General features: G+C 41.8%; 1 protein-coding gene across 1 annotated transcript in view; it reads right to left on the bottom strand.

Moving 5' to 3' along the window:
• Positions 1-19,500, bottom strand: part of ITGA9 (integrin subunit alpha 9) — a 694,926-nt gene that overhangs the window by 179,930 nt on the left and 495,496 nt on the right. Inside the window, exon 18 of the mRNA XM_089682391.1 lies at positions 12,155-12,305. Within this exon, the coding sequence (XP_089538517.1) occupies positions 12,155-12,305 (151 nt within the window). The remainder of the gene's footprint in view (positions 1-12,154; positions 12,306-19,500) is intronic.

The following is a 19,500-nucleotide window of genomic DNA, read 5'->3' as shown; positions in this document are numbered from 1 at the left end:
TCATACACTCTCACGGCTTCAACTATCATCTCTATGCCGACGACACACAAATCTATCTCTCAACCCCCCCACCTCACCCCCTCGGTCTCCGCCCAAATCACACACCTACTGAGTGACATATCAGACTGGATGTCGCTCCACTTCCTTAAACTGTACCTCTCCAAAACCGAGTTTCTTGTCTTCCCCCCCCAGCCCGGACACCACCCCCCATTGACTTCTCCATCACATCCAACAACGCCACCATCAAAACTGCCGTGCAGGCCAGAGAACTTGGTGTCATTCTGGACTCCAACCTATCCTTCCAGCCCCAAGTCCAATCTTTAACAAACTCATGCAAACTCCACCTCCGCAACATCGCCAAAATACATACGTTCCTAACCCCAGAAACCACTAAACAGCTCATCCACTCCCTCATCATATCACGACTCGACTACTGCAACTCCCTCCTTACTGGCCTGCCTCGCCGCTGGCTATCCCCGCTTCAGTGGATCCTGAATACGGCTGCCAGACTCATTCACCTTTCCAACCGCTCCTTCTCCGCCACCCCCCTCTGCCAATCCCGCCACTGACCTCCACCCCCCTCTGCCAATCCCTCCACTGGCTTTCGATTGCGCAATGGATCAAATTCAAAATCCTAACACTGATGTACAAAGCTGTCCACCATACTGCCCCGAACTACATCACTGACCTAATATCCAAGTACCACCCAACACGCACACTCCGCTCCTCACAAGACCTCCTTCTCTCTAGTTCCCTGGTCTCCTCCTCCCATGCCCGCCTCAAGGACTTCTCCAGGGTGTCACCCATCCTCTGGAACTCCCTGCCCCAACCCATCGGATTATCACCTACTCTCCTCTCCTTTAGGCGCACCCTGAAAACCCATCTCTTCAGGGAAGCCTACCCCACCCCCTGCTAACTTGACCGACCTCCTCCACTCTTCCTACCACTCCATCCCCCACAGCTATCTCCTCCTGTGCCACTATCCCCCCCCTCCTAGATTGTAAGCTCGAAAGAGCAGGGCCCTCGATCCCCTCATGTTTTGCATTGTATTGGTATTGTTCTGTCACATGTTCTGTCCCCCTTTGTAATGTACAGCGTGGAGCGAACCATTGGCGCTTTATAAATACTGTATAATAATAATAATAATATGTAGACATAAGACTACTATGGGTCTTTATCGACATAATAAATAGGTTCAGACAGCATTGCAGATAGCAACAGCAAATATCCTAAGATTATCGCTATCGTGCAATTTCTCAATTGGCTGCTTAAATTCAAAATGCATACATTTTTCCTATTTTTTAGTGTCAGCGCAAAAGTTAGCATGGCTTCACAGATGCAGAATAACAGAATCCAGGTGTAGATGTGGTGAGTAAAAATAATGATTTAACAGCTGGATTTATACACTCCTGTCAAACAGCTGCAATCTATTTTCTACAGGCATGAGTAGGTCATAGTCTTCTCACTGTAGGGTATTACTTGCAGGTAAAAAAACTAACAGATCTGGTATAGGAATTACTGATTTTCAAAGCTAATAACCTATCATTTTGTAGATAAAAGAACTTAGTAACCCTAAAGAAGGTCAAACACCACCTCGGAGTGGGCATCCATACTATACCACTTAAGTAAATGGGAATCAAAATACCTACATTTGAAGTGCATTTCAAGCGCACATTAAACACAGAACATGAGCCATAGTTGTGGAGAACTGTATGTGTTTTAGGTAGCTTGGAATTGTAGAAACTGTACAAACTTTAGTTTGAGAAAAAAAAATCAGAAGGAAATTGTCAGGGACCGTCGCGACGCATGGGTCTATACAGGCGTAGGTGTCTGCCAAGACGTGTAGGTGGCAGGGCACTAGGACCCAGGCGCACCCGTCATCTTGACAGTACTAGGCAGGCACTAGGACCTAGGCTACGCCTGTCAGGTGCAGGGCGGGCTATTTAAACCAGCTCTGCACAAACACTTGTTGACGAATGGTCTTTGTATGCTGTTACCTGTGTTGTGAGTATCTTGATCTGAATTGTTTGACCTTGCTGCCTTCTCCTGTCCTGACCCTTGGCCTGCCTGACTCTGCTCCTGGATGTTCCCCTTTAAATCTGATCTTTTGGCATTGACCCTGCGTGTGACCCGGCTATCCTTTGCCTACCGTTTTGTACCTCACCGACCCGCTAGTTACCGACCCGGCCTGTATGACTCTGATTTAGCTCATCCATCCCACAGGGATCACTAGGCTCCCTCACATCAGACTCTTAGCCCCCTGGAGCTCCTGTCAGACTCCTCTACCCCTGTTGGAGATACCAAGCAGCTGCGACCTGGTACCGGAGCGCTCCAAGTCCATCCCCACCATCAGTGGCTCTGGTGAACAAGTGCTCCGGTGCTTAGACTCCGCACTCTGGGGAGGCTCTGCCAGGGGATTGATAGAGGTGCTGTCAGGCGGTCCATTACAGAAATACAGGGCAATTTAGTTGAATTACTAAAAGTAAATCAGCTGTTGATATTTCAAAGGAACTTGCACTTTGCAAAGGAATTTTTCCCAGAGTTTAATGAATCTGGTGAAAATTCACTTTACAAAGAATGCCCAATCATGTGCAAGGAAAATTTAAAAAAAAAAAAAGCATTTTTTTGTGCACATGATTGGATGATGAAAGTTAGCAGAGCTTCACCTCATTCACTAAGCTCTGGGGAAAATCCTTAGAAAAGCTTAACTTCCCTTGAAAATGTAACAGTCTATGTGCCCTTAGTAACCCCATGGCGTTTCTTATGTAAAGAACATCTGTGAGGGTAATACAGGGATTAAATTGACTGGAAATGCTAGTAGCTTGTAAGTTCAACTTTCCAGAAAAAACTGAAAAGGTAAACTAACAACGTACATTCTCCACACCCCCCCCCCCCCCCCCATCCCCACTGTACTTACACTCTTCTCCCATTTTGCAGTGCCTTTAGGACGGATCAGAATGCTTCTGATTGGTCAGCGCTGGCACAGAGCATCAATTTAATCCTTCCCAGAAGCACTGCACAGAGAAGAGGGAGAAGAGCGGGGATTTCAAATCCATGGGCCGCTGCATCAGCTGTATGGTTGCTGACAACTCATCACCCACAGAGTACTGTAAGTACAGCGGGGATTGGGGTGGGGTAGGGGCTGCAGTATTAGTGTTGTAGTTGAAAAGGTGAACTAACCCTTTAACTCAGAAATAAAAAATACTGAGGCCTTTGGATTAGCAGGAGCCAAATCAACTAGCATTTTTGGAAGGAGTTCTGCAATGACTTTCTACACATTGCTTGTTACGAGATACAGTGGGGCAAAAAAGTATTTAGTCACCACCAATTGTGCAAGTTCTCCCACTTACAAAGATGAGCGAGGCCTGTAATTGGCATCATAGGTAGACCTCAACTATGAGAGACAAAATGAGAAAACAAATCCAGACAATCACATTGGCTGATCTGGAAAGAATTTATTTGCAAATTATGGGGGAAAATAAGTATTTGGTCACCTACAAACAAGCAAGATTTCTGGCTCTCACAGACCTGTACCTTCTTCTTTAAGAGGCTCCTCTGTCCTGCACTCATTACCTGTATCAATGGCACCTGTTTGAACTTGTTATCAGTATAAAAGACACCTGTCCACAACCTCAAACAGTCACACTCCAAACTCCACTATGGTGAAGACCAAAGAGCTGTCGAAGGACACCAGAAACAAAAAATTGTAGACCTGCACCAGGCTGGGAAGACTGAATCTGCAATAGGCAAGCAGCTTGGTGTGAACAAATCAACTGTGGGAGCAATAATTAGAAAATGGAAGACATACAAGACCACTGATAATCTCCCTCGATCTGGGGCTCCACGCAAGATCTCACCCCGTGGGGTCAAAATGATCACAAGAACGGTGAGCAAAAATCCCAGAACCACACGGGGGGGACCTAGTGAATGACCTGCAGAGAGCTGGGACCAACGTAACAAAGGCTACCATCAGTAACACACTACGCCGCCAGGGACTCAGATCCTGCAGTGCCAGACGTGTCCCCCTGATTAAGCCAGTACATGTCCGGGCCCGTCTGAAGTTTGCTAGAGAGCATTTGGATGATCCAGAAGAGGATTGGGAGAATGTCATATGGTCAGATGAAACCAAAATAGAACTGTTTGGTAGAAACACAACTCGTCGTGTTTGGAGGAGAGAGAATGCTAAGTTGCATCCAAAGAACACCATACCTACTGTGAAGCATGGGGGTGGCAACATCATGCTTTGGGGCTGTTTCTCTGCAAAGGGACCAAGACGACTGATCCATGTACAGGACAGAATGAATGGGGCCATGTATCCGGAGATTTTGAGTGCAAACCTCCTTCCATCAGCAAGGGCATTGAAGATGAAATGTGGCTGGGTCTTCCAACATGACAATGATCCCAAACATACCGCCCGGGCAACGAAGGAGTGGCTTCGTAAGAAGCATTTCAAGGTCCTGGAGTGGCCTAGCCAGTCTCCAGATCTTAACTCCATAGAAAACCTTTGGATGGAGTTGAAAGTCCGTGTTGCCCAGTGACAGCCCCAAAACATCACTGCTCTAGAGGAGATCTGCATGGAGGATGGGCCAACATACCAGCAACAGTGTGTGCCAACCTTGTGAAGACTTCCAGGAAACGTTTGACCTCTGTCATTGCCAACAAAGGATATATAACAAAGTATTGAGATGAACTTTTCATATTCACCAAATACTTATTTTCCACCATAATTTGCAAATAAATTCTTTCCATATCAGCCAATGTGATTGTCTGGATTTGTTTTCTCATTTTGTCTCTCATAGTTTAGGTCTACCTATGATGCCAATTACAGGCCTCGCTCATCATTTTAATTGGGAGAACTTGCACAATTGGTGGCTGACTAAATACTTTTTTCCCCACTGTATTCCAACAGTAAAGGGAATCTTACTAAAAGAAAGTTGTGCTGAAACATTGTCAAGTATTTCTAAAAGGTTCCCTTGATTTTATTATTATTAGGTTACAGACAGTGACAGCATAATTTGTATAGTACAATGTCCTTGAACCTGTTTGACAAACTACAATATGTATTAAGTACCCATTATTAGGCGGAGTTATACATTTCACTGTTTTATTACAAATGAGAAATAATTGAAGTATGTTTACTTTTGCTGCATGTTTTATAAGCTATCCAAAAATGCTAGTTGATTTGGCTCCTGCCAATCCAAAGGCCTCAGTATTTTTTTTGTGCCCATTGATCATTAACCTCCCTGGCAGTATTCCCGAGTGTAGCTCGGGGTAAAATTTCTATACCAAAAGCGGTAACCCCGAGCTACACTCGGGGTTACCATGCAGCGCTGCATAGGGAGTCCCTGCAGCACTTACCTTGTCCTTCGCTCCCGCGATGTGTCCCCTGCAGCGTCCCCGGCCATCTCCTCCGGCAGATGCCGGCATCCGGCTCCTGTGTTCCGGTCCCTGTGACGTCGGGACGTACGGGCGCCGCAGGCGGCGGGAAATTTGAAAATTTAAAAAAATTTTTATTCTTTTCAAAATGATTTTTCATAGTAAAACATTGCTGTTTCAACCCATTCCACATACATTTTGTCCCTAGTGCTTTGTCCTGTCCCCTGTCTGCATTTTGACTGTTCTTTCTGCCTGGAAACCAAGAAAAGTCCACAGCGTCCAAAAAGCGTCCCTTAAGGTCAAAAGCGAGTTTAGATCAGCTAGAGAACAGCGATAGTAAATCAGAACCACTTGCAGAATTGAGTGATAATGATTCGTGGAGAAATTCGTCATCAGACACTGAAAACGATTTTGCGACTTTGCTCAGCAATGTGCGAACTTGGCGCTATATTTCAAATTTCAGTGTTTTTGGTTTGATTATATTATTGAATTAAATGTAATATTATTATATTATTATTTTTTATGATTATTTATTAAATTATAATTTATGATTTCGTGTTTCAAATTTTATCATACCCGGGATGTTTACTAGACTCTTGTTCGGACAGATTTCAGTGAGTTATTCCTAAATATTACAGCCTACAATAAAAAAACTACATATTTCCATGCAAAATAATGGTACCGCTTTCAGCACCAAAAATCGGAAATAATCATACCGCTAGGTAATATTTGTCACAATAAATATTCATACATGGTGGAGGGCAAATTGCACATGTACATCTGTGAAATTTGAAAAGAAAAACATAATACATACTTAATGTACTAACACTACACATTCCTTTTGCTAGCTGTAATACTTTTATACAGTACATACCAAGGAGGCCCCAAATGAAGAAAGGGTAAATGTAATATATGGAAAGTCTAGATAGTTGTGTCCAAAACTAACATGGTGTCTGCAGCTCTTGTTGACCTTTGCATACAGACACACACTTTAATCAGAACATTTATTTGTGTTTGTAAAAGGGAACCATGAGGCTTGTTTAAAAGTGTTACTGTAAGAGATCAGAAACACATATAAAACGGGGCACACAAATTCTCTTTAATTTGACAAAGTACTGAAATATGCTGGTTTACACATACCCGGACCTTGCAATAAATTTTTATAGAACAGTGTAACTGTGATTCATAATTAACCACAAACTATGGTCTCCTACACACAGAATTGCTTATTCGCTCAAAAAATATGTGAAAGTCATTGGCTTCCCTGTAGCTTTTCATGGCCATTTATATAACAGCATAATGAAACAAGCAGTGAAGTGGGATATACCAGAACAATTAATTACATGCTAGCCTTTACCTCTAAAATGGGATACTGACAAATGCTGTCCTTTGCATGTTATCTTTTTCAAACGAATACAGTTGACTATGTTCTGAGCAGGGGCGGACTGGCAACTCATGGGGTCCCTGGGCAATAGGGGATCATGGGGCCCCTGTGCCCTTGCCCAAACTCAAAAATGAAAAAGGTACCAGGGGCATCTCATGGGGCCCCCTACTGACCCCGGGCCCTCGGGCAGTGCCCAAGTTTCCAAATGGTCAGTCGGCACCCTGGTTCTGAGCAATTCCCTACAAAGGTACGGGTTAAAATATCAGTTCATCCTTAAAAAAAAATTCAGCTATAGGCAGGGCCCCTGGCATCTTCAATACTCCAACAGCAAGATCTCCCTTCCAGAATTCCTAACTCTGTTCCTGTCCACCTGGAACTTGGGTGATGCTGCCCACATCTGCATTTTCCCTCACCTCCTGCTGCATACTCCACAATATAAAATAACAAAAAGTTAAGTCTGAAGGCTTAGGTGCAAAGCTTGTATGGCTATATTAGTGACAATTGCACAGCTAAGGGGTTAAAGGATAAGTTCACCTTTTGTAATGTGTTACCCCCCATATTCAGACCCCCTGATCCCTGCTGTGACAGCTAGCGGGGGATCTTCCTCCCCTCCCGCTAGCTGTCACAATTTATAAAAAGCGCCACCCGCCAGGCCGCATCACTCATTCACAGTATTCTGTGATTGAGAACACTACAATTTCAACAGCTGGCAGCTTGTAGTTCTCAATGAACTAACAAGGCGCTGCGGAGCGTTGTGGTAGTTCATTGAGTCTCTGCTTGCCCGTAAGAGATGTATGGGCACACAGATACACGGAGACCTGCATGGCACCAGCGATCTGCTGATCGCTGGTGCCATGCAGAAGAGGCTCCAGAAACAAAAAATGATAGATGTATATTTTTGCACTTGCAAAAAAATGTGCATTTATTATTTTTTGTAAAAAGGTGAACCTATCCTTTAAAGAAAATAGGGAAAGAAGTTGTAAAACGTAAAGGCGCTCACTGGATTGGTGGGCATTGACCTCTTCACGCCGGCCGCACACTAATTCTAAGTATGCCAATACCCTGTGTGAGAAATATCTTATTAAATTGACAACTTGGTGTAAACAAATATTTTCATTTTCTTTCCAAAATTTCCAAAATTTCGTGACAAAAAATTAAGTCTTCAGTAGACTCCCCATGCCTCTTAACCTCTTCTGGGCCTGGACGCCAAGCGCCCGCTCCCAGCACACATGTCCAGTACTCACAGAAAGGTCCCGATCTCCTCTTTCGATCGGGACCTTTCCCGATCATGTGACCGCCGTGACGACCTGTCACATGACCCTGAACCCCGCCCTGCCTCCCGGCTTCTGAAACCCTTAAAGGGCCTGGAAGCGCCGACGCCAAGGGGTTAAGAACATATTTTTTCAGGTTTCCCACTGTCCCATGTCCATTCACTAGACCCCGGATTCTTTTAGCATATTAATATTTTACATACTCCATGAACCCCAGCGTGGACATCGACTTATGTATTATTAAAGTGGTTGCTTGACTGGATATTTCAGAAAAATCACTGGATCTTCAGTTTTCTTTGTTATTTATGTATGTATATTTATTTATTGTCATTTACAGTGCTAGTATTCTTTACATGTCAGAGCAGAAATGTCAGCCAGACAACAGTCTGTAATGAAGACCTATAGAGGCTAACCTCCTGGCTTAGCCAAAGACTTATAACTTAAGTTCTGTTAGGACCCCCAAAGAAGGTTAAAACTGTCAATTAAAAATGCATTTAAGTCTGCTTCATCTAGTCCTTTTTGAACCTTTGCTGTATTACAGTTTGTTGAGTGTCTGTTATCAGCACTGAGCTCAAGCAGTAGACAGGACAGACTTACCATCTGAGGCAATTATAAGGCCATTATAACAAGGATAGAATAGCAATAAACAATAAAAATTCAAGTAATCCCTTGGAGATAAGGCTGAACTGTTAAAACAGTTGGAGAAGAAATTCAAATGAATACAATGTCATACAGCAGGGCATTCCTTTAAGTGATGCCTGCCAGAAATCCAATATTTTGAGTAGTTTAAGAGCAGTCTGGTGAAGCCATTATCTACAGATATCATTAGATTTCATGTTAACCATTAAACAAAACTACTAAACCTGTAACTTTTTAAAGAGAAACGCCTTCAACTGAATACTCATACCAACATCCTGATCACCGCCATACTCCATACCAGCGTTCTGATCACAGCCATACCAGTGTCCTGATCACCACCATACCAGTAACAGTGTCAACAGAGGCAGTGTCCCAAATAGTTTCCACTGTCCTGGTTCTCTAGGGCCTCCAAATGTGTGACATATAGTCAGGAAATGAAATACGTATTTTATGCCCCTAGATATTGGACCCCTGTGTGTGGCTAGGCTGTGAAAAAGTCTCACATATCCCTTTACTCGGAAGGAGTATCAGAATGTGTTTTGGGGTGTAATTCTAAGTATGCCAATACCCTGTGTGAGAAATATCTTATTAAATTGACAACTTGGTGTAAACAAATATTTTCATTTTCTTTCCAAAATTTCCAAAATTTCGTGACAAAAAATTAAGTCTTCAGTAGACTCCCCATGCCTCTTAACCTCTTCTGGGCCTGGACGCCAAGCGCCCGCTCCCAGCACACATGTCCAGTACTCACAGAAAGGTCCCGATCTCCTCTTTCGATCGGGACCTTTCCCGATCATGTGACCGCCGTGACGACCTGTCACATGACCCTGAACCCCGCCCTGCCTCCCGGCTTCTGAAACCCTTAAAGGGCCGGGAGGCTCCAGCGCCAAGGGGTTAAAAATACCTTGGGTTGTTTACTCTCCAAAATAGGGTAATTTTGTGGTTGTGTCCATTGTCCTAGTGCTCCAGAGTCTCCGTAAATGTGATAGGTGGTCGGGAAATTAGATGCAGAATTTATGTGTAATTTATGCCCCTGGAATGCCTTAAGGTGGTACTGGAATTTTAGACCCTTCCATGCATCTAGGCTGTGAAAAAGTCTCACACGTGTGGTATCCCCATACTCAGCATGCATAGCAGAATGTGTTTTGGGGTGTAATTCTAAGTATGCCAATACCCTGTGTGAGAAATATCTTATTAAATTGACAACTTGGTGTAAACAAATATTTTCATTTTCTTTCCACAATTTCCAACATTTTGTGACAAAAAGTTAAGTCTTCAGTAGACTCCCCAATGCCTCTTAAAAATACCTTGGGTTGTTTACTCTCCAAAATGAGGTCATTTTGTGGTTGTTTTCACTGTCCTAGTGCTCCAGAGTCTCCGTAAATGTGATAGGTGTTCGGGAAATTAGATGCGGAATTTATGTGTAATTTATGCCCCTGGAATGCCTTAAGGTGCTACTGGAATTTTAGACCCTTCCATGCATCTAGGCTGTGAAAAAGTCTCACACCTGTGGTATCCCCATACTCAGCATGCATAGCAGAATGTGTTTTGGGGTGTAGTTGTAAGTACGGTATGCCTGTGCTGTGTGTGAGAAATAACTTAAAATTACAACTTTGTGGGAAAAAAAATTTAATTTCTTAATTTTCCCAAAAAACTGTGACAAAAAATTACAACTTCAAAACACTCAACATGCCTCTTATTAAATACCTTGAACTGTCTACGTTCCAAAAAGGGGTCGTTTGAGGAGAATTTGTACTGTCCTGGCATTTTAGGGTGTCAAGAAATGTTAGTTCATCAGATCTGATCAATCTTCAAATACTGCATATATACCATAGTTTGTAGTCTGTATAACTTTCACACATACTAAATATAGTATGTATAATAGTATAATATACACTGTTTTGGGTTATTTTTACCAAAAAAAGTAGCATAGTACATTTTAAATGTAAAATATATAGACACAGCGCCAAAAAATTATATATAAAGCTGCAAACCTAACCAAAGAAAAGGTAAGTGACAAAAAATATATAAAGAGTATATACTTTTCTTTGATTCCCCGAGCATTTCCAAAGTTATGAAGGCATGATGACCACTTGCAGTTAAGGCTGTTCCTGTCAGGAATGGACTTGCCAGTGGTGGTGGGACTCACCTGCCTTGTGGGCTGCAGTACCAGGGCTGGCCAGCGGGTGCTCTCAGCAACCAGAGGCTCACTCCTGCAATGAGCCATCACCTGAGGCTGATTTCAACAGGTGTATTTAAGGAATGGCCAGGCCTGTGATCAGGGCCTTGGTGTATGTTTCCCATGAGCCCCTGTACCTGCATACTGTCTGCTTCCTGCCTGATCCTGCTTTAATCCTGACTCTGCATGAACTCTGCCTGTCCTGACCTCGGCTATTCCTGACTACTATTCCGCCTGCTCCTTGTGCCCTGCCTGCCTGTTTGCTACCGACCCGGCCCGCCCGACTACGCGTATTGTTTCTATTGTTATCTGTTGGAGGTTTGGGTTGGTTTGTTTGCACTGTGTTTTTGTTTAGTCTTGCACTGCGTTTATGTTTTGTTAAGTCTTAATAAATTGTCTTATTCACACTATACCTGAAGTCTGCGTTTCCCTGTGTCAGTACACACATTTCTGGTCATACCCGGATCCCTAACAGTTCCATGTGTGCTGATTTGGCTGATTGCAGTCTATTGCTCCTGGATACTCCAACAGATCATCGCTCCCAGAGCAATTGCTATTTTTTCTGATTTATAATTTGATCAGCAAATAGCTGAGTTTACCCAATTCATTCAGTGGTGGATTTTGCTACACGGTGTTTTTTCTTTTTTGAGATTTTTTTATCACTTATATTGGTGTTTGGACTTATATATGAATTACGGACATTTATAAATATATTTTTTATAGTACATTTTAACCTAAATTGTGAAGAAATATTTATTTGCTAAATTTTATAAAAAAAATGTTATGACTTTTCAGTATCTTATTGTTTATATAGCAAAAAATAAAAAGCCTAGTGGTGATTAAATTCCACCAAAAGAAGCTCTGTCACAAAAAAAAATTAATTTGTGTACAGTATTGCATACCTGAATAATTGCCATTCAGTGTGAAAAGCTAAAAATTGGCCAAGACTAGAAGAGGGTGAATGTGTCCACGTTTTCAGGTGCAAAACACGTGTGGTATAAAGAGAACCAACAGATGCAGTCATAAGAAGAAATGTTATTTAATGAGCAGTTTAGATGTGTGCAGAACAGTGCGGTTTGAAAAATGAGGCACATCTGTCCTTTTTTGCCATTTTCATGTGCTGTGATGCCCAACACAATAATGAAAATGTTCTACAATGGATATTTTTTTAAAATGCACTAAAAATGGAAAAAAGGGATAGATTCAAACTTTGTCTTATAGGTTTTTCTCTAGAAAGAAAAGTACAATATATATTGTCCAATATGAATAAAGAACACCAAAAACTACATGCACATAATTTCTTACCTCTTGCCACATTTTAATAAAGTACAGCTCCTTTGAAAAATTGAAGAAGACGTTTGTGTCATAAGCATCATCTCCTTTATTGGAGATTGTGATGTTAAGGGAAATGTTCTTCACGGCTCCCAATGCCAAATACTCGGTTTTTGAGTCGAAACTGTAATAATACAAATAAACAGATTATTTTGAACTTTCTATTTATAGGTCAATCACTGCTATGATATATGCAAATGTACCAAAACTAAGAGCATGTTAGGACTATATAATCACTAGTGTGTATCCAGCACACATGTTTATTAACGTCATCGTGTACACAGCTCATGGGTATCTATAACCGGTTCAGCTCTGTCCCATAGCAGAAATACTGCTACAGGGTGGCAGCTGTGTGCAAAATCACACATATATATATACATGATTTTGCATTCCGAGTAGGGGGCGTGCGTGAAGGGCGCTCGCACCCTACCCGCGCCGCTGTGCAAAGCAGTGTGCTTACAGTGAAACACAAACACAGCACACATTGTAAAATGGCACAGAACAAAAACCCAGTATATATACCGCCATTTGTAAATGCTATAACTATAACTTTCATGGAAACCAATTAATTGACAAATATTGTTATTTTTTTTTTAGCAAAGACATGTACAGTATTTGCCCTGCAATCATTAACCAGCACAACAAAAGTCAATTTAAAAATTAACTGAGCTAGGTGGAAAATTATTGGCCGGACAGTGATTGCATCCTATCAGAATAAATGGTAGTATATGCGAGAGCCATTAATATTTTGTGTCTCTTTGGGTCAGTACCAGATATGGTAAGCGTACAATGTGAGTGTTTGGGCTTAAACATCTTAATGTCACATTGAAGGAAAATATGAAGTATATATAGCCAAATTTTTTTTATCAAGGATCAGATGTTTTTTGGGAAGAGAATTCAGACAAGATCTATACAAAATACACAAATCCTTTAAACAGCATGCTTGAAGGATGCTTTCAGGTTTGACATGGTTTTACTGAACAGTATGACTTTCTTGAACAGTTTCAGTGACCCTGGCAGAACATGTAACTGTGGAATTATTGTTTTTCTTATACAATTAGTTTGGCTTGAATAAATAATGTGTGCTGCACTTATACACTATATTGCCAAATGTATTGGGACGCCTGCCTTTGCACGCTCATGAACTTTAATGACCTCCCAGTCTTAGTCCGTAGGGTTCAATATTGAGTTGGCCCCGCCCTTTGCAGCTATAACAGCATTAACTCTTCTGGGAAGGCCGTCCACAAGGTTTAGGAGGGTGTCTATGGGAAGGTTGGACCATTCTTCCAGAAGAGCATTTGTGAGGTCAGGCATTGATGTCGGGGGAGGAGGCCTGGCTCGCAGTCTCCGCTCTAATTCATCCCAAAAGGTGTTCTGTCGGGTTGAGGTCATGGACCTTGTTTTGTGCATTGGTGCGCAGTCATGTTGGAACAGGAAGGGGCAATCCCCAAACTCTTCCCACAAAGTTGGGAACATGAAATTGTCCAAAATGTCTTGGTATGCTGATGCCTTAAAGTGTTACTAAACCCACAACTGTAAAATCAGTCTGTATATGCAGTAAAGCATGCTTGTTATACTCACTGTGGAACCTAAGGGGTTAAACCTCTGCATTGTGTAAAAAGGAAGTTTGATCCTGTCTTCTCTGATTCTCCCCTTCTTCCAGTGGCTCCTAAATATCCTCTGATAGAACAGAGGCTCGGGGCAAGCTGCACATGCTCAGTTTGGTGTGTATTGCTAGAGTTTTTTTTTTTCTTTGGAGGGTGCATGCGATCATCACAGGGCCAATCAGCACTGTCCAGACAAAGGTCAGGGGTCCTGCATCCTCCTACAAGAGAATGCAAACTTCTCCTACAAGCTGTAACCAGTGCTCTGGTGGACAATGATAGAAGTCACAAGACTGCTGTAACAGCTGATGAGAAAAGGTATTTAGAAGTTTATATTTACTAAAATAATTGTATTTCCATGATCTGTGTACTGTGGGAGACTAGATATAGTGAATGCAGGATCCTGGGTTTAGTAACACTTTATGAATTTCCTGGGGTGATGAATCACGCTTCTCTGGCAATCCGATGAACATGTCTGGGTTTGGCGTTTGCCAGAAGAACAGTACTTGCCTGACTGCATTGTGCAAAGAGTTCCCTTCACTGGAACTAAGGGGCCAAGCCCAACCCCTGAAAAACAACCCCACGCCATAATCCCCCTCCACCAAACTTTACACTTTGCACAATGCAGTCAGGTAAGTACCGTTCTTCTGGCAACCGCCAAACTTAGACACATCCATCAGATTGCCAGACAGAGAAGCGTGATTCATCACTCCAGAGAACACGTCTCCACTGCTCTAGAGTCCAGTGGTGACGTGCTTTACACCACTGCATCTGACACATTGCATTGCACTTGGTCATGTAAGTTCCCAGTTGCTTCCACTTTGTTATAATAACACTAACCGTTGACCGTGAAATATTTAGTGCAAAGGAAATGTCACGGATGGACTTATTGCACAGGTGGCAACTTATCACGGTACCACGCTTGAATTCACTGAGCCCCTGAGAGCGACCCATTCTTTCACAAATGTTTGTAGAAGCAGTCTGCATGCCTAGGTACTTGACTTTATACACCTGTGGCCATGGAGGTGATTGAAACACCTGAATCAAATGATTTGGAGGGGTGTCACAATACTTTTGGCAATATAGTGTATATTCCCTATAAGTGCCAAAGGTTCAAAAGCAATAAGTATGTGTCACTTATACAGTAGGTTTACCATATATTAATACAACAATCAAACTGTGCCAAAATGTTTTCCACTCTATATACAAAATGTATGCTTTCTATACTCCATCCTATAAAGTACACCATTATTGACTTCATCAGGGGTACCGAATTTGTGGCGCACATTATTTATTCATTTATAGAGGTGATTGGTATCATCATATGTGCTAGCAGCTAGGTATTAAGAAAATACGCTGGGGCAAAATTTTTGAGAACTAATTAGCTTTGGTTTCGTACAACAGCAGCACCCAAATCTGATTGATTTCAGTTTGAAAAACGGCTTTGTTACTAGTAGTTGTATAAGCAGCTTGTGTCTTTTAATCAAGTGGCAATAGGACCATTTTCACCAGTAGATAAAAGCTGACCAGTAGTTTGCTAAGGCTGTCCCTGTTCCTAATGATGCAAAACTTCTGCTGGCAAGTTTATACCAAACTCTCATTAAGAAGAAAATTGATGTATAACCAAAATGGGTTTTTTTTCTTTCTTTTTTTTTTAGTTTTCGATATAGTAGAGAATGGTTGAAAAGCCAAGATAGGTTATATTTTTACTGTCTGTGTCCCACTTGCTGTCATCGAAATGTAACACAAATTTAGAGGACATTTCCCAACGTGAGAGAAAGTCTACCCATAGGCAGTTGTTCCTATAATAAGTGTCCCCATTGAATGATTTCCCCTTACTTCCTTCTGGGGACAACTCTAACATTTTGCATTTCCCCTAATTTTGTCTCTCAGTAACATTGGTCACTAGTACAAGTAGACTAATAAATCTCCCCAAACAGCATTAAAAACTTGATACAGGGTCCCACTCTATCAAAAACTAAAAATATTATACCCAGAGCAACACTTTAAAAAACTGCAGATGATAAAACAGTGTAAAATTTGCCAGCATCAGGAAATTTTTAATGAGGGAGAATTGGTCAAAATGTACTAGAGACAGAGTACAAGCAGGAGTTGTCATACAATGAAGAGATCACAGATGGTGTAACAGTGTAAAATTGGTCAGCAGCAAGGCAGTTTTAATTGGGGACTAATGTGTCTAATCAGTGAATGCCTATCTTTTATTATTTTTTCTGTGGGGATAGGGGGTGCAATGGATATGAGTATGCACTGTTTTTGCACGTATTGCAATATAGTTTTTACATTTCAAATGATGCAAACAGAAAGCAGCTCCAGCAACAGATGGCCAGTAACAAATACAGTTGCAAGAACAAGTATGTGAACCCCTTGGGATTACGTGGAGTTTTGCATGAATTGGGCATAAAATGTGCTCTGAACGTCATCTAAGTCACAACAATAGAAGAACACAGTCTGCTGAACATAATACTACACAAACCTTAGATGTTGCCATGGTTTAATTGCACATAACATGTAAACATTCACAGTGCAGGGAGAAAAAAGTATGTGAACCTTTGGACTTAATAACTGGTTGACCCTCCTTTGGCAGCAATAACCTCAACCAAACGTTTCCTGTAGTTGCAGATCAGACCTGCACAACGATCTGGAGTCATTTTGGACCACTCCTCTTCACAAAACTGTTTCAGTGTAGCAATATTCTTGGGATGTCTGGTGTGAATCGCTCTCTTAAGGTCATGCCACAGCATTTCAATCGGGTTGAGGTCAGGACTCTGACTGGGCCACTCCAGAAGCCGTATTCTGTGCTGTTGCAGCCATTGTTTTGTTGAATTACTTGTATGCTTTGGGTCATTGTCCTGTTGCATCACCCATCCTCTGCGGAGCTTCAGTTGGCGGACAGATGGTCGTACGTTTTCCTGCAAAATGTCTTGATAAACTCTGGAATTCATTTTCCCATCAATGACAACAATCCGTCCAAGCCCTGAGGCAGCAAAGCAGCCCCAAACCATGATGTTCCCTCCGCCATGTTTCACAGTGGGGATGAGGTTTTGATGTTGGTGTGCTGTGCCTTTTTTTCTCCACACATAGTGTTGTGTGTTCTTCCCAAACAACTCAATCTTGGTTTCATCTGTCCACAGTTTTTTTTACCAGTAGTGCTGTGGAACATCCAGGTGCTCTTTTGCAAACTTCAAACGTGCTGCAATCTTCTTTTTGGACAGCAATGGCTTCCTCCGTGGTGTCCTCCCATGTACTCCATTCTTCTTTAATGTTTTCCTTATTGTAGATGTGTCAACAAAAATGTTAGCATGTGCCAGAGATTTCTGTAGGTCTTTAGCTGACACTCTGGGATCCTTCTTTACCTCATGCAGCATTCTGCGCTGTGCTCTTGCAGTCATTTTTACAGGACGACCACACCTAGGGAGAGTAGCAAAAGTGCTAAACTTTCTCCATTTGTAGACAGTCTGTCTTACCGTGGACACATGAACATCAAGGCTTTTGGAGATACTTTTGTAACCCTTTCCAGCTTTATGCAAGTCAACAATTCTTGATTGTAGGTCTTCTGAGAGCACGGTTCACATCAGACAGTGCTTCTTGAAACCAGTAAACCCAAAACAGGTGTGTGTTTTTTACGGGCAGGACAGCTGTCAGCAACACATCCAATATCATCACACTGATTGGAGTCAAGGTTGGCTCACTCCTGGCTCCAATTAGCTCTGGGAGAAGTCATTAAGCTAGGGCCTCACATACTTTTTCCTCCCTGCACTGTGAATGTTTACATGTTATGTGCAATTAAACCATGGCAACATCTAATGTTTGTGTAGTATTATGTTCAGCAGACTGCGTTCTTCTATTGTTGTGACTTAGATGACGTTCAGAGCACATTTTATGCCCAATTCATGCAAAACTCCACGTAATCCCAAGGGGTTCACATACTTTTTTTTGCAACTGTATGGCTCAAACCTGTATGGCCAGTCTTACTGTTTGGTTGCTGAAGATGTTCCATCTGCTAGACAATGGGGTTGATTTACTAAAGGCAAACAGGTGCACTGAAAGGGCAGTTGCTCCAAATATGAGAAGAACATGCAAGGAAAATAAAAAAAACAGCATTTGTTCTTGCACATGACTGGATGAAAGAAAGCAGCAGAGCTTCGCCTCATTTCAGAGCTTCCCCCTCGCATCTAAAGAAACTGCACTTCCAGTGCACAACCTATTTCTTTAGTAAATCAACCTCAATGGCTAAAGCTTTGGCTAATCGCCCCCCTGCTGTGAAGATATTGTAATCAAGCATTTGGTCTTGTTCAGTGTTAAAATGGCGGTGATGTATATTAGGAATTAACACCTTTCTGGCTGAACCATGACAATGGGCATCAAGCAACAAGACAACAAAACTTGCTTTGTCTCTAGATCTACCATTAAGACTGTTGTTTGATCCATCAACAATGGTTCATAGTATAAAGCTTTACACATAAAGCCAATAAGTAACATGTTTAAAGGTTTTCACATTTCTGTAAGTTATAACATAGTGGTTTAGGACCATTAACAGTTTTGAACTGTTTTTCTTTTAATTTACTGGGTTTTTTTTTTACTTATGTTTTTTTTTTTTGTTTTGAGTAAAGAAGAAGAATATGCTATTGGTCAACTTGCTATTGGTAAGAATACCAAAAAAAAACACGTTCTCTGCTGTATATGAATATACAGTATCTTTTTGCCTGTTTGTAAAAGAGCAGTTCAACATTTTCACTGGTAGATCTACTTAGCGACTTACAGTGGGGATCAAAAGTTTGGGCACCCCAGCTAAAAATTTGTATTAATGTGCATAAAGAAGCCAAGGAAAGATGGAAAAATCTCCAAAAGGCATCAAATTACAGATTAGACATTCTTATAATATGTCAACAAAAGTTAGATTTTATTTCCATCATTTACACTTTCAAAATAACAGAAAACAAAAAAATGGCGTCTGCAAAAGTTTGGGCACCCTGCAGAGTTAATATCTTGTACTGCCCCCTTTGGCAAGTATCACAGCTTGTAAACGCTTTTTGTAGCCAGCCAAGAGTCTTTCAATTCTTGTTTGAGGTATCTTTGCCCATTCTTCCTTACAAAAGTCTTCCAGTTCTTTGAGATTTCTGGGCTGTCTGTCACGCACGGCTCTTTTAAGGTCTATCCATAGATTTTTAATTATGTTGAGGTCAGGAGATTGTGAAGGCCTTGGCAAAACCTTCGGTTTACGCCTCTTGATGTAATCCCCCGTGGATTTCGAGGTGTGTTTAGGATCATTATCCATTTGTAGAAGCCATCCTCTCTTTAACTTCAGCTTTTTCACAGATGGCATCAAGTTACCATCCAAAATTTGCTGAAATTTTATTGAATCCATTTTTCCTTCTACTCGTGAGATGTTCCCTGTGCCACTGGCTGCAACACAACCCCAAAGCATGATTGATCCAACCCCATGCTTAACAGTTGGACAGAGGTTCTTTTCATTAAATTCTGTGCCCCTTCTTCTCCAAACGTACCTTTGCTCATTCCGGCCAAAAAGTTCAATTTTAACCTCATCGGTCCACAGAACTTGTTTCCAAAATGCATCAGGCTTGTCTATATGTTCATTTGCAAAGTTCAAACGATGATTTTTGTGGTGAGGACGTAGAAGAGGTTTTCTTCTGATGACTCTTCCATGAAGACCATATTTGTACAAGTATCTCTTTA

The sequence above is a fragment of the Staurois parvus genome, unplaced genomic scaffold, assembly GCF_062004578.1.
Source record: "Staurois parvus isolate SC_StPar_1 unplaced genomic scaffold, SC_StPar_1.0 ptg000288l, whole genome shotgun sequence".
In the NCBI taxonomy this organism is placed as follows: domain Eukaryota; kingdom Metazoa; phylum Chordata; class Amphibia; order Anura; family Ranidae; genus Staurois; species Staurois parvus.
The sequence above is the reverse complement of the archived record's forward strand: the minus strand, read 5'-3'. Positions and strand labels throughout refer to the sequence as shown.